The sequence below is a fragment of the Cynocephalus volans genome, chromosome 9 (genome assembly GCF_027409185.1).
Source record: "Cynocephalus volans isolate mCynVol1 chromosome 9, mCynVol1.pri, whole genome shotgun sequence".
Taxonomy (NCBI): Eukaryota; Metazoa; Chordata; class Mammalia; order Dermoptera; family Cynocephalidae; genus Cynocephalus; species Cynocephalus volans.
The window spans coordinates 35,116,136-35,131,863 of NC_084468.1; the positions used below are offsets into that span (position 1 = coordinate 35,116,136).

A 15,728-nucleotide genomic window follows, 5' to 3' on the forward strand; every position below is an offset into this window, starting at 1 on the left:
TGTTGATAACACCGAGATCAAGGGATCAGATCTCCGCATCAGACAGCTGCCAAAAAAATAAAATAGGTATAAAATTCATTAAAATGTAATTACTGGGTTATTCCAACTATGGAAAACATGAATTTGCATCCTTAAAAACAGGATGGAGGGCTGGGCAGTTAGCTCAGATGGTTAGAGCACGATGTTATAACACCAAGGTCAAGAGAGTTCAGATCCCCACACCAGCCAGCTGCCAAAAAAAAAAAAAAAAAGGAAAAAAATAGGATAAATAAATATTCTCTTTACGAAAGGTGGTAACTTTTTTAAATATTTAAATTCTTTCCTAAGAATAATGAGAGTAAGATATTGTTTCCAAGAGTTTCAAGACTATCAAAAATTTAAAGAAGTCACATAATATATTTTCTTTCTCACCACTATACTAATGAGGACATAATATATTTTATGAAAGTAATAGTTGCATAACTTTTTAGCAATGAACAGTAAATTCTGCATACCTTAAGCACCCACCCAGTAAGTATTTGTGGAATGCAGGATGAATGAATGAATGTTAAATAATCTGGAAGAGCAGCATTTGTAATTAGCATAAAACTTGGCACTGGGCTGGCCAGTGGCTCACTCAGGAGAGTGCGGTGCTGATAACACCAAGACCATGGGTTCGGATCCCATATAGGGATGGCCGGTAGCTCACTGGCTGAGCATGGTGCTGACAAATACCAAGTCAAGGGTTGAGATTCCCTTTAAAAAAAAAAAACAAAAAAAAAAACTTGGCACTAATATAAAGAAGTTCTGAGTAGCTGAAAAATGAATCCAATTGAGGTTAATCCAAATTAGTCCCAAATGACAATGAATAAAACTCAATAAACTGCAAACAGCAAATGAGGACAAACATATTTAGCCATGAGCCTTGCACTAGAGGTACGGGTTTAGGAGCTGTGCGCAGAACACCCTTCATGCCTACAAAGACTTCTACCATTATTTTCCACAGCAAGTTAAGTAATTTTCAGCTTGCTCTGTCAAAGTACACCAAATTTACATTTGTATAATTTTCATAGGGTCTTCACATATATTACCTCATTCAATCTTAAGGATAATTCTCTAGGGTGTTTATTTTTAGCTCAGTATAACGAAGGAGGAAACTGAGGCTGCTGAGAGGGAAATGATTTGTCCGAGATCACGAAGCCAATGAGTAGCTGGGCCAGTACGAGAGCCTGGGTGTCCCACTTTCAAAACCAGAGTTCTGTCCCCGATAGTACCATGCAGGTGAGTAGCACTTCTATATCCTTCTCAAAGGCCATTTATCCCCAAATAGAGCTATCAGTGTTTTGCAGCAGATAGTCAAAGAACACTCACATCAATGGACAAAGTATGTGGAAAACAATTTAGGAATATTTTAAACAATTTTAAAATTTTAACATTCCTGGAATTAATGAAAGGAAATAATTCAAACAAATTAAAAACTATGTGCCCAAAGTTAGTTATTGCAGCACTATTTACAAGAAACTATTTACAAGAAAAAAGAAGCAAAGAAGAAAAACAAGGGGCCGGCCCGTGGCTCACTCGGGAGAGTGCGGTGCTAATAACACTAAGGCCCCGGGTTCGGATCCCATATACGGATGGCCGGTTCGCTCACTGGTTGAGCGTGGTGCTGACCACACCAAGTCAAGGGTTAAGATCCCCTTACCGGTCATCTTGTTTTAAAAAAAAAAAAAAAAAAAAAAAGAAGAAAAACAAGCTAATTTCTATCAAAAGAGAGAAATGACTAAGTAAATCATATTTCATCAAACTGGTGAATTGTTCCACTGTTAATATAATCATGAAGACTAAAAGTGACATGAAATATGTTTAAAGTGATTTTAGCTGGGAAATATATTTGGAAAGGCAGGAAGGGAATACAGAAATATGAAAATATTTTGTGATGGTTGTAGAGTTTTTAAATAAAGTTTCTTTAACAGTTTTTATTTAATACTTTACTAGATAGCCTTAACAACAGACAAGTTTACAGTTCACACGAAGATACTTCACCCACAACATGACTAAAATCATGCAGATTTGGAAACCTAGCTTTTGACAAATGATTGAGCATTCCTTCAATACACACATATGATGTGTTAGGTTTGCCCATCTGTCTTCGACCTGTCCTTTCACCAGTGTCCCGCCACGTCTCCCTGACCTCTAACCTCTTCTTCATCTCTGTTTCTAAAGTTGTGCTTGCTATCTTATTTGCTTCCTATCATCCACAGAATTATCTCAGTATGGACTTCCAGGGGCATCAAAAGGATCTGTCACATTGGACTGGAGGAGGGAACAGAATGAGGTATTAGGTCCCAGCTGTCTCTCAGTGACATTAGGACCTGATAGCTGGCTCAAAAAGAAAAAGCAGCTGACTTCCCCTCTGAGCTACTAAACCTGAAGAACAAAGGTTGAGGCTCCCTTAGGTCAATCATTCCAAAGGCCTAGTACAAGATAGAGGGTAACCTTGGAAAACTGTAGGATGACGGTTGAGCAAGGTTGCAGGGCCCAGGTTGCACTCCCCTCTCAACCCCATTTTAGTTTTCCTAACAGATGTCCTTTATGAGATGTCAGACCAAAGAACATATAGATATCCCTGTTTCATCAAGATTTATGTCAAACTCACCATCTAAGAGCAAAACTTTTGCCTTGTTGTTTGGCAAACAGTCTCAAGCTGTAACTATAAGTGCTGCAGAGAGAAACTCCCCCACATTCTCTACATGAGAATGGAAAGGCTGTCATCAGCCCAGAGCAAAGATAACCCTAGATACCTTGATAGCCTGTGTAAATAACAGCAAAGGTGAAAGAGACACAGTGGAATGGGAAGGTCACCTTGTGGCATGACAACACATGCATATATGTCCAGAAAAGTTGCCTGGAAAGGTACTGCAAAGGTACATATCTGTTGTATTCCAAGCTGTAGTATTTCTCATTTAAACACTGATATAACCAAGATTTTGTCACAACTTAGGTTATCTTTCATATAATCACTGAAATACGCAATAGAACATTTATTTTGAAGAAACTCCTCCCCCTGTTTTAAAGTATTAGGGTCCTACATTAGGTTAATACATTTATACTAATTTAATCTCACTTTCTCTTTAGTGTCTGATGGCATCATATTTGCAAGGCAGCTAGTTTATGGCTCAGAATCTTACATGTGTTCAGTACTTTCCAGTTTACACATCAGAAGTGCACAGCAGCCCTGATCAGAGGTGCTAATCGCTGTGTCTTCTGTGGGTAAAAGTACTAAGGCTACCAAGGGATTGAGTGACAACTTAGAATAAAGCAAACAATGTCCCCTTTGAATCCTAATAATGCATGACTGCTTTTGTTTCAAATCACGAAAGAAAAAAAAAGCAGTTCTCAAGACTTTCTGTTGTGATTCTAGCCACAAAAAAAGCATAGAAAGAATGGTTGAGACCATTTGAAGCAGAGTCTGCCTCTAACTCCCCTGTGATTACTTCCAAAAGCTGTAACCTCAGATTGGAAGGAAGGAAGGAGGCTACAACCTGAACACTTCTCGCACAAGAAAGCGTTCTTAAAGATCTTTGGGAACATTTTGGTGCTAAACGGTTCCAGGATCTTCTAATGAAATTTTTGTAAGGACAGAGGAAATACCTCAAGGCATGTACTCCTCCAGAAAATCTTTTAGGGAATGATTTAAACTAGCTTTTCTTGCATAAAGCAGGGTGGCACCAGTTATAGATTCCTCATGCCTTATATCAGTGCCTACTTCCCCCACCCTAGCAGGATTCACAAAACCTTTTCAATGTCCACAGGATCTATCAGGTTTGAATCCATTGCTCTTATTTGCTTATTTTTGACCTACAAAAAGGCAGTTTCAGGTAATTCTTCTTGATATAAAAACATCTCCAGTGAATGAAAGAAAAGCTAAGAAACAAAACTAAAAACAGACTCTGTGGGTTAAAAATAAGGGTTTGTGCATTTGTTTTAGAAATGCTCAAACAGAGGAGAAATTCAGAATCCTGGGGAGCAATGTCAAGAGGGAAGCAAGTCAGATACTGTGGGGAAGAGAGGTGACATGACACAGATGAAAGACAATTCCATGACTGGCTGGGACAGAGAAGCAGCTTTGGGCACGTGACTGGCCTAGAATCCTTAACTGGGGTTCTTAATGTCCACTCCTCCTTCAGCCATGTCTCATGGCTCTTTGCTGAACATGCCTTCTGGCTTTCAATTATTTTTTCATTTAATGCCTTATTTTATGCAATGTTATGTTTCTCTTTCCCACATTTCAATCTTATTTTCCAATTAAGGAACTTCCTGAAGGCAAGTTCCTGTTCCAGATATTTCAGCCTTTCAGGGTGGGGCAAGCCAGGCATTGAGTGCTCAGTAAGCACCTATTAAATAGACTGGAAACCAATCGATAGGCTCTGTTATGAGAGAGCGCAACTGGAAATGTAAACTCCAGGAGGACCCATAATAACAACATCCATACTTAGGCAGTGCCTTCAACATGCTCTGTTCTGTACTACATATTTCATATGAACAATAGCTCTAAATCTGACAACAGCCTTACAAAGGATATTATTATTATTAACCTCATTCTATAGCTGAGGATACTAAGAGATTTCAGAAGGGTTAAGTGACTTGCCTAAGGCCACACAGTCAGTACCCGAACTTGAAGCACAGGTGTGCTGACCCCAAAGCCCACACTCTTTCCATTGGTTTTCTGCTTTGGGCAGTGCCTACCACCTTTTTATAATAATAGTAATAATAGTCAAGGGCTCAGATTCTTGTACTGGCCAGCCACCAAAAAAAACCCCAGTAATAATAGCTAAGGCTTATATAGAGACTCTGTGCTCGTCCCTGTTCTAAAACATTTACATATGTTAATGCATTCAATCCTCACAGCCACTCTAGGACTCTATTATTATCCATTTACAGGATTTAGAGACTGCATCGTCGTGGACTTCCAAATTAGGTAAGACCACAGGGAGATTCTGTAGAACAGTGAAAGATCACTGCTTTTTTTATGTAGAGGAGGAAACCCTATGACCCACATGATATCTCACCTGCCCCCTGCACCAAGACAGCATGGGGAACGAGCCGGGCAGAGGAGAAGTAAGATAGAGCCTGGACTAGGGCTCTCTGCCAGCCCCTCAGCAATCCTGTAGAAGTTTTAGGTTGGAAGTGCTGGGGAAGTGGACAGAGAGCAGACTCTGAGGACATCAGGGTTCCCTGACAGCTTTCCCCTGCATCACCCTATGCTTCATTAATTTTGTCCATGAAAAGACCTTCTACTAGCTGTGTTGCAACTCTTGTGAGTAAGGATGATAAATATCAATAATATTTTCTTATTAGGCTCATTCGAAAGTGTGGCATAACTACAATGTAAATTTCCGCCCACATCAGAAGGGTTGGTTATCAATCACATTGGGATCCCATTGGATTGAGCCGAACAGATCGGAAAACACGATGGATATACTCAAGTGTCAACAATCCGTGGTTTCTGTGCTCGGATGGTTTGCCCACCCCATCCACGGGGAGGGTGACTATCCAGAGGTAATGAAAGAGAAGTTGCTCTCCACTCTCCCCCTTTTCTCTGAGGCAGAGAAGAATGAAGTGAGAGGCACAGCAGATTTCTTTGCCTTTTCCTTTGGCCCCAACAATTTCAAGCCCCTGAACACCATGGCTAAAATGGGGCAAAATGTGTCCCTCAATTTAAGAGAAGTGCTGAACTGGATTAAACTGGAATATGGCAACCCTCGAATCTTGATTGCTGAGAATGGCTGGTTCACAGACAGTCGAGTGAAAACAGAAGATACCACAGCCATCTACATGATGAAGAATTTCCTCAACCAGGTTCTTCAAGGTTGGTTGCACACTAGCTCAGTTTCTACAAAATATTGAATACTTACAGGATATTTAAGTCACCTTTGAATATATGATTATTATTGTTGTTGATGTTGGGCTTTTGTATTGTCCAATGCTGACAGAACTTTTTAATGTTATTCCCATGTCTTCCTTTTTTTTTTTTTTTTTTTGGTGACTGGCTGGTACAGAGATGGAACCCTGGACCATGGTGTTATCAGCACCACACTCTAACCAGCTGAGCTAACCAGCCAGCCCACATGTCCTTTTTTTAAATTTGAGAACAAAATAATTTTAGACTACAGATACATCCATAATTGGCAAAAAGATGCTGTTTCATTCTTTATGAAAGACATAATGCTAAAAGTTTACAGTTTCCTAATGGTAGTACTTTATTCTAAGATGCTGAAAGCTTTTCTTGAAATTGTGATCCTTTCACTCTATTACATGACAGAATGATGAAAAGGTCTGAGTAACTTCTGTTGCTCCTGAAGATTTCTTCTGATCTCCTCATTCCTTTTCCATGACTCAAGTAGTGACATCTACAGGTAACTGATTGAAATAATGGAGCAGAAGACAGGCTAAGGTTATGATGGTTCTGTCCCCTACAGAGTTGGGCTCCATTTCACTCAAATATAAAGAAATTCTCTGTGGATCTTTCTAAAACTCTGTATCTCTCTCTAGAAGTCACAAGTCTGCAGGAAAATCCCAGGTTCTGTAGGAGTCTTTGGGGAGGGTTCTCCGGGACAGTAAGGCCCTGTTGCCCCTGATTGCAGGAAGCAGCAGCATGGACTAGTGCCATGCCTAGCATGAGCCACATGCCTATGGGGACCTCCAGAGTAGAGGACACTGCCTACAGGGCCTGGGTGAAGGTCCATGCACTTGGGCAAAAGGGGCGGTCGTTCCTCAGGTGTTACCATTCCACCTCTCCTTGAGACCCTACAACACCAAGGGACTATAACCAGGGCCTGTTGAAACACATCTATCTTCCTGGAATTTCTTAGCACGGATTTTCTACCTTTTAGGAAAAGAAGTCAGTGATAAAACACCAAAAATACAGAAATGAGACATTTCTATGAGAGGAATGAAAGCTTTTAAGAAAAGAAAAATGATTCAGAACTTATTTGGGTATTTGTTTTTACCACTGTCCTTGATTTTCATATTTCATTTTTACCCAATTCTTACAAGTTATTGAATCAGTTTTAAAGCTATAAAGGTCCTTAGAGATCATCTTGTCCAATCTTTTCTGTTTACAAATAAGGAAACTGAGGCCAAGAAACTTGCCCAATAGCACCTTCCCAGGAGCAGAGCAGGGCAAGCCTGCAGGCCCCCTGCCCCTCAGCCCGGGCAGTTCTCATTTTGTTACATCACTTTGTTTCTTTTGCTTCCTTATATCTACATTCACTTATGTTAATTCTAAAAGCTGATTTTTAGTCCCTGAACGATAGTTTTATAGGATGGATAGTTTGTCCACAAATGGGAACCAACCCAAACTTGAAATGAGAAATTCTTGGTCACGAGCAGACATCTGCATTGGTCCCAAAGGACCAATGCCCCCTGACACAGATTCGCACACTACATCTCAGGAATAGTTTTAATTTGAACCTTTATCTGTGTCATTCACTTGTTGGGGGTGGGGAGCATTTCTGGATGAAAATAACTGTCACTTTCCCAGTCTACACGTGAATTTTCTACTTGGTATAATGGGCCTGCAAATTAGGGAAAAGGTTGGTTTCACAATATGCTGTCCCCTGGCACGTTGTTAGTGAAATTGTAAACATGAACTACAGTGTTTAGGCCTCGAAACAGCTCTGCTTTCTTTTCTCTGTGCAGCAATAAGGTTTGATGAAATACAAGTGTTTGGTTACACTGCCTGGTCTCTCCTGGATGGCTTTGAATGGCAGGATGCCTATACCACCCGCCGCGGATTATTTTATGTGGATTTTAACAGTAAACAGAAAGAAAGAAAACCCAAGTCTTCAGCACATTACTACAAACAGATCATACAAGAAAATGGTTTTGCTTTTTTAAAAGAGTCCACACCAGATGTGCAGGGTCAGTTTCCCTGTGACTTCTCCTGGGGTATCACCGAATCTGTTCTTAAGGTAAGTGGCTACTTCCAAACTAACCATAAACTAGGGCATATAGTACACAATATTTTATTTTATTTACTCAGTAACATCTAAGAGATGGCTGTTAGACAATATCAAATACCATGATAATTTGGGGGTTACAAAGGAGAGGTGGGGAAAGAGGAAAGGAGAAAAAGAGGGGAATTAGTGATTACTGAGGGCCTTTAATGGGCCAGAACTCACACTTGGTGATGGAGATGAAGAGGCTGCCCTCAAGGAACACACAGTCTAGAGGGAACTTACAGTCATTTCTGTGTGAAGCATTGGTTAGTGCCAAAATTATAGGAAAAAAAGTTTCTTATAGATTTTTGTTTTGCCAAAAGCAAATTATTATTAGCCCTTCATTTATTTATTTACTTATTTTTAAATTTTATTTATTTGTGTGTGTGTGTGTGTGTGTGGCTGGCCAGTATGGGGATCTGAACCCAGTAGCCCTTTATTTAAATGACTCCTGTTCTTTAGTAGATTTGGGTAACTTGCCAGATGACGTCTCTATATCCCAGTGGAGCCTCCCCATGTCCCATTCTTTACCTTCTTCAGATGTTTACTCAAAGGCCTCCTCTCAGTAAGGCTTCCCTCTACTCCAAAAATCATAACCCTATCGCTATCATCTCTCATCCTCCTTTCCTGCTTTATTTTTCTATATACCACTCATCACCACCTAATTTACTGTGCACTTTATACATTTGTCCTATTTACCACCTGTCCTGCCCTACTAGAATACAAGCTGCATGAGGCAGAGATGTTTGAGGCTTTGATGCCAGCTGTTTGCCTTAATAAACCAGTGCCTGGAGTGTGGTAGGTGCACATCTTTTAGAACCAGGGCGAATGAGTGAGATCACCTTTTAGAGTGAGGTGAGACCTCAGAGACCTCTCATTCTAAACCATTCATTTTACAGGGGAGGAAAGTGAGACCTATCAACTTGCCCAAGGTAACATGAGTAATGGTAGAACTGTTAACAGGTAGTCCTCAAGCCTCCAGATGCACAATGCTCTTTCCAAAATAATAACTATTTTTAAAGCCTTTGCCTTGTGCCAAGCATTTAACTGATGTATGTATGTGCATTCTCTCATTTCATCTTAAAAACCCCCATTTTACAGGCAAGGGAACAGGTTTAGGGAGGTTACATAACATGCCCAGATTTCGTATGTCTGTCTCCTGACCACTATGTTATAGGACCTCACCATACCACACTATTGCATGTATTCTAGAAGCATATAGAAAGACAACAAGATGTACAAGGGATGGGATCAGACAAAAGAGTACAAACCATGAGTGGGCAAAGTTCACAGGTTATGAATCTCAACCTCTGTGGATATTTAAAGAAGACTTTAGTAAAGGATCAGGAGTAATAAAGGGGGGAAAGATACAGAGAGTAACATAAACACAGTGACTTGTCTTCAGCTTGTGTCCCCTGTACAGCCTCCTGCTTACCCAGTTCCTACCCCTTCCTCCACATGTCAGAGGCAAGCCAACTTTTCCCTACCACTTCAAGTGGGTTTATATTTTTCAAAATTCCAGACCCAGCAAAGAAAGATCCCCGGAAATAGACTTCCTTCTCTACCTGCATGGGAGACCCAACCTGCAAATTCCTGTTTCAGCTGAAGACCCACCAGTTCTCCAGTGATTGACAATGTAAATGTCTGACCCACTCCTACTTTTAGGAGCAAGAATTGATCACAGGGGTCAAGGAAAAGCAAGTCTGTGACCAATTAGGTCTGGGTTTCATGCTCACCCCTGGAATCCAGCAAGGAGTCAGCTTCCCTTGAACCACTTAGACTAAGAGTGGGGATGAATGGTTTGCCAAGAAAAATTAGGGTGCTTTTGGAAAAATCAGCTAAGGATGTCTGAATAGATGCTGTGTAGGCAGAAAACTAGAAGTCCTCTCTTGGGAGACTGAACAAATTAAAGTAACACTTTAAAAACATTAGTATGCCTACCCCACACATCCCTATCTCATTCTCCCCTAGCCTCTTAGCATTCTTTTCACCTCCAACATTTTAACAAATTTCAAACTTGTACAATGAAAGCACACATTCCGTTCTCAAGACTGACTGATTCTTAACATATTGCCACATTTGCTTTTTCTCTGCCTCTCTCTTTTAGGAGCCATTGATAACTTGCAGACACATCATTATGTTCCACCCCAAAATACTTCAGTATGTATCTCCAAAGAACAAAGACATTCTTCTATATCATTATAACATCATTATATCCAGGAAATTTAACATTGATTCAATGCCATATAACATACAATCCATATTAAAATTTCTCTAAATATAGTCGTGTGTCACATAACAATGTTTGGTCACCAACGGACTGCGTGTATGACAGTGGTCCTATAAGAATATAATGCAACTGGAAAATTCCTATCCTCTAGTGACGTCCTAACCATCGTAATGTCATAGCACAACACATTACTCACATTTTTGTGGTGATGCTGGCTAGGAGCAATAGACTATACCATATAGCCTAGATGTGTGATAGGCTATTCCATCTAGTAAGTACACTCTAAGATGTTCACACAATGATGAAATTACCTAATGATGCATTTCTCAGAACATATCCCAGTCATTGAGTGATGCATGACTGTATTCCAAAAATGTTCTCTATAGATGTTTAAGTATTTTTGGATCAAGAATGCAAACAAAGGCTGGCCAGTTAGTTCAGCTGGTTAGAGAGCATGGTGCTAATAACACCAAGGTCCAGGGTTCCATCCCTGTACTGGCCAGCCACCAAAAAAAAAAAAAAGAGAGAGAGAGAACCAAGATCACACATTGGTTTATCTTAAGTCCTTGAACTGGCCAGCCGCCAAAAAAAGAAAAAAAAAAAAAAAAAAAGAAATGTTTCAAAGCCAATCTCAAATGCCACCTCCTCCAAAGAAACCTTTCCTGATAACTGTATCTAACATAATTCAGAGTAATTTCCTCAAACTTGTGGTAATGACATTTTTGAAGAGTCCAGGCCAATAATTAGATTATTCTTTCTGCATTTATTAGCTGGAATTTATTAAGTTCAATGTTTTATAATTCATTATTGTCAGTATGACATTGTTCCTTCTGATGCTCAGATTGTCTCAAATTTAGCCAATGGGACCCTTCTAGCTGCTCCTATGTCTTTTTGACATTTCCCTCTCAGTTTTTAAGTACTTTATTTTCTGGCATAAGATTTCCCAGCCTCACCTCATTCTTTTCCTGCCCCCAACCTGGAAAAAGCCATTTCTCCAAGGAACCCAGTATCTTTTTGGTGGGGAATAGGATGTTATTTGTTTATTTATTTATTTTTGATTATACATGTTTATGGGGTACAGAGTTGACTATCAGTATTTCTGTACAGTATGTGATCAAATCAATATTTTTTTGATGATCAAATCAATATTATTAGCATGTTCATCATTACAAATCATAATTGCTCTTTGTGTCTCTTACGCAATTACTCCAACTCCCCCTCCCCCGGGGATAGGAATTTAGAAACAAGTTCTGGGATCAGGATTGGGATTGGGGTGTACCATCTTTAAGGAGATCTCTTAGCAGATTAATCACACCCATTTGCTGTTAAAGACTAATACTTTCTGGAGGTTTTTAAGACAGATTTTAGGGCTGGCCCGTGGCTCACTTGGGAAAGTGTGGTGCTGACAACACCAAGTCAAGGGTTAAGATCCCGTTACCAGTCATCTTTAAAAAAAAGAGTAAGACAGATTTTTATTTGATGTTGCCTTGCCTCATGGCAAGATTGCTTTTTGTAAACACGCTTTCAATACTGTGACATTCTGAGCTTTCAAAACACTGAAACTGGGAATCTAGGCTAAGAGGATTTTACTCAAATAATTAATTATATACAGATTTAACTTCATGCTCACATGATCAATGTTCTTTCAGTTTAATGTTCTAGATAACTGGTTGGCAGATGGCAAATGGGCAGTGATATGATTTTGTAATTAGACTATGAAAGATGACACATGAGATAACGAGAGGGAAAATATTTACCAAAGGTTAATTATCATTTTTTCCTGGTGCATTTAAATTCGGTCATGAGAAGAAAAAGTATTTTAAAACAAGTACAGAACTTTTACTTTCCCTTATTAGTCTTGAATTTGGAAATGTTTTTCTTAAGCCAAAGGGTTTTGTTTTAGTTTAGACTCAAGGGCCTATCAGGTAATTATTGCAACCAGGGAAAACTAAACCCAAGTCATGACTAACTGATGTTTGTGCTTTAGAGTTGACAGAGCACTTTCCCTGTCATTGAGTCTTCATAGCACACCTGTGAAGTGGGCAACATTGCTCCATCACCATATAGTTGCCAAGCCTGAGTTTCAAAGGAACAGAAGTAGAACAGAGCTTTTTCCTTGGTGGAGGTAGGGAATGAGACACTATCAGATCCAAGAGTCAAGCTTGGGAATTTCTGGGGGTATTTTATTGTTCTTTCCACTCATAACCCAAGTCCCTTGCACAGAGAAAGTGTTCAATATTCTCCTGTTGGATGAATCAATGCTGTGTTCTCACAGGCACATGGGAGGGGGAGACATAATGGATGCAAATGTGATTATCACTTGAACTTTTCGAATAGGAGTTAGTTTTATTCATCCAACGCAGGGGATCATTGTCTACCCCCTCCCACTTGCCTCTTTTAGGAACTGTGGCTGGGGTCAACCAGCCTCCTCTAACTCCAAGTGCTGATCTCAATGAAACCCTCTAAACTGGAACTTTAATTTTGTCTGGAATTTATGGCAGTGTTTAATTTTGTCTAATGGATGGATTCTAAACCTTGCCATAAATTGCCTTTAACTGGGTACCAAGATAATTTCCATCTAAACCCTGCTATAAATTGCTTTTAACTGAGGTTACCAAGACAATTTCCTGATGCATTTGAACAGAATCACATGAGACCCCACTATATAACTTGGGTTTTGAGGTCAAATGAACTAAAAAATGGCTTCTCTGTGTTTTCTCAAACAACTTGTTTCCCAAGCCAAGCCCTAGGGTGTGGTTCCTTCCCTGTTTTCTGGTCTCCCTAGGAGATTTCAAGGGCTGGAAGGAAGGATAATCCATCAGGTCTTTTCTCTGACATCACCAGAACAGCCGGAACACACAGGTCATTATGAAGGACATATGCATCATTTATTTTTTTTTGTAGTGAGAAGCAGAATAAGATCAGGCCCTTCTTCCTCTCAGACCTGGTATGCTAACAGCCTCTGTTTGGCAGCACATGCTTTATCTGAATGTGCTTGTCTTTCACAGCCGGAGTCTGTGGCTTCCTCCCCACAGTTCAGTGATCCTCACCTGTATGTGTGGAATGCCACAGGCAACAGACTGCTGCACCGAGTGGAAGGGGTGAGGCTGAAAACACGGCCAGCTCAATGCACAGATTTTGTCAGCATCAAAAAACAACTTGCGATGTTGGCAAAAATGAAAGTCACCCACTACCGGTTTGCTCTGGACTGGGCCTCAGTCCTTCCCACTGGCAATCTGTCCTCAGTTAACCGACAAGCCCTGAGGTACTACAGGTGTGTGGCCAGCGAGGGGCTGAAGCTCAGCATCTCCCCCATGGTCACCTTGTACCACCCGACCCACGCCCACCTAGGCCTCCCCGCGCCTCTGCTGCACCGCGGGGGGTGGCTGAATCCATCGACAGCAAAGGCCTTTCTGGACTACGCAGGGCTGTGCTTCCAGGAGCTGGGGGACTTGGTGAAGCTCTGGATCACCATCAATGAGCCCAACCGGCTGAGTGACATCTACAACCGCACTAGTAACGACACCTACTTGGCAGCCCACAACCTGCTGATCGCCCACGCCCTGGTGTGGCACCTCTACGACCGGCAGTACAGGCCGGCCCAGCGCGGAGCCCTGTCGCTGTCTCTACACTCGGACTGGGCGGAGCCCGCCAACCCCTACGCCGACTCGCACTGGACGGCGGCTGAGCGCTTCCTCCAGTTCGAGATCGCCTGGTTCGCAGAACCCCTCTTCAAGACGGGGGACTACCCGCCGGCCATGAGAGAGTACATCGCCTCCAAGAACAGGCGAGGGCTCTCCAGCTCCGCGCTGCCCCGCTTCACCGAGGACGAGAGGAGGCTGGTCAAGGGCGCGGCCGACTTCTACGCCCTGAACCACTTCACCACCAGGTTCGTGATGCACGAGCAGCAGAGCGGCAGCCGCTACGACGCGGACAGGGATGTGCAGTTCCTGCAGGACATCACCCGGCTGAGCTCCCCCACGCGCCTGACCGTGGTGCCCTGGGGAGAGCGCAAGCTGCTGCGGTGGATCCGGAAGAACTACGGAGACTTGGACATCTACATCACGGCCAACGGCATCGATGACCAGTCTCTGGAAAATGACCAGCTCCGAAAATACTACTTGGAGAAGTACATTCAGGAGGCTCTGAAAGGTGAGTTGTGGGGGCTACTTCAGACAGTGAAGTGTGAGATTCTCAACTAATATGAACAAAAAAGGATGAGGGAGAAGGTTCATTCGTGACAGTGTCAGATTTGTCAATTGGATTTTGTCCTGAAAACTGGACTTCCTATTGAATTTTTGAAAAAAAACTTCAATCGTAAAAGTAACACAAGCTCATTAAGGAAAATCTGACAAGTATTTTTTTTTTAAATCACCTGAAATCTCACTCCCCAAGATAAGCACTGTCAATATTTTGGATTATTTACTTCCAGCATGCTTGCCAGGCTTTTTTTAATGCAACTGGGCTCATGCTATAACCGTCTTGTATCCAACTTTTTCTTTTCTTTTCTTTTCTTTTTTGGCAGCTGGCCAGCACAGGGATCTGAACCCCTGACCTAGGTGTTATCAGCACCATGCTCTCCCAAGTGAGCTAACCAGCCAGCCCTCCAACTTCTTCTTAATATCATATTATAAATAAGTGCTCTGTGTCATAAAAAATTCCTTGTAAACATTTTTAACGATGCTGCCTTCATCCCTTGTAAACATTACTTTAATGGTTGCTTAATATCCCATCATACTGACATATTTTCATGTACATAACCATCTCTCTAATGTCTAATATTTTGGTCGTTTTTAATTTTTTTGCTACTAACAAAGGCGGTGTCTTTGTATAGAAATCTTTGTCTTCACTTCTGATTATCTCCTTAGGATGGATTCCTCAATATGGACTTACTGGGCCAAATGTCATCAACAGCAATGTAGTACTTAACTCACATACCCTTCTCAGCACTGGTTCTTATTGTTTAACTTTATTTTTAAATGTTTGTGATAGATTTGCTGAAGTAGCAAAAAGAGCCCAGAAATTTATCCATTTAACAAATATTTATTGAGCACCTAATATGGGCAAAAATTGTTCTAGGCCCCATATCACTAAAGAAAATAAAGATTGCTGTTTTCATGGAGCCTACATTTTCATGGTATATGAAATCAATAAATAGGTAAGATATAGTGTCAGAGATAAAAAGTTCTATGGAGTAAAACAGAGCAGGAAAGAGGGTGCCCAGGGGTGGGGGACAGGAGTGGTTACAATTCTAAATAAGGCAGTCAGGGAAGTCTTCAAAGATCTGGAGGAGCAAGACAGCAACCTAGTGCAGTTATCTGAAAGAAGAATGTTGTAGGTGAGGAAACAGCAAATGCAAAAGCCCTAATGTGGGAGCATGCCTGGCCTCTTTGAGGATCAGGAAGGAGGTCCTAATGCTTGGAGAAGAATCAGTGAAGGGGAAAGTAGCAGAAGACAAGGTCAAAGACATAAGGAAAGGGGCAGATTGTGTAGGACTTAGTAGGCCATTGTAGGAACTG

The 15,728-nt window shown here is 41.2% G+C and overlaps 1 protein-coding gene across 1 annotated transcript in view; it reads left to right on the top strand.

The window, feature by feature from the left end:
* The window catches only part of KLB (klotho beta), a 30,390-nt gene that overhangs the window by 12,413 nt on the left and 2,249 nt on the right, over positions 1-15,728 (top strand). Inside the window, exons 2-4 of the mRNA XM_063108766.1 lie at positions 5,338-5,848; positions 7,681-7,952; positions 13,218-14,361. Coding sequence (XP_062964836.1) covers positions 5,338-5,848; positions 7,681-7,952; positions 13,218-14,361 — 1,927 coding nt within the window. The remainder of the gene's footprint in view (positions 1-5,337; positions 5,849-7,680; positions 7,953-13,217; positions 14,362-15,728) is intronic.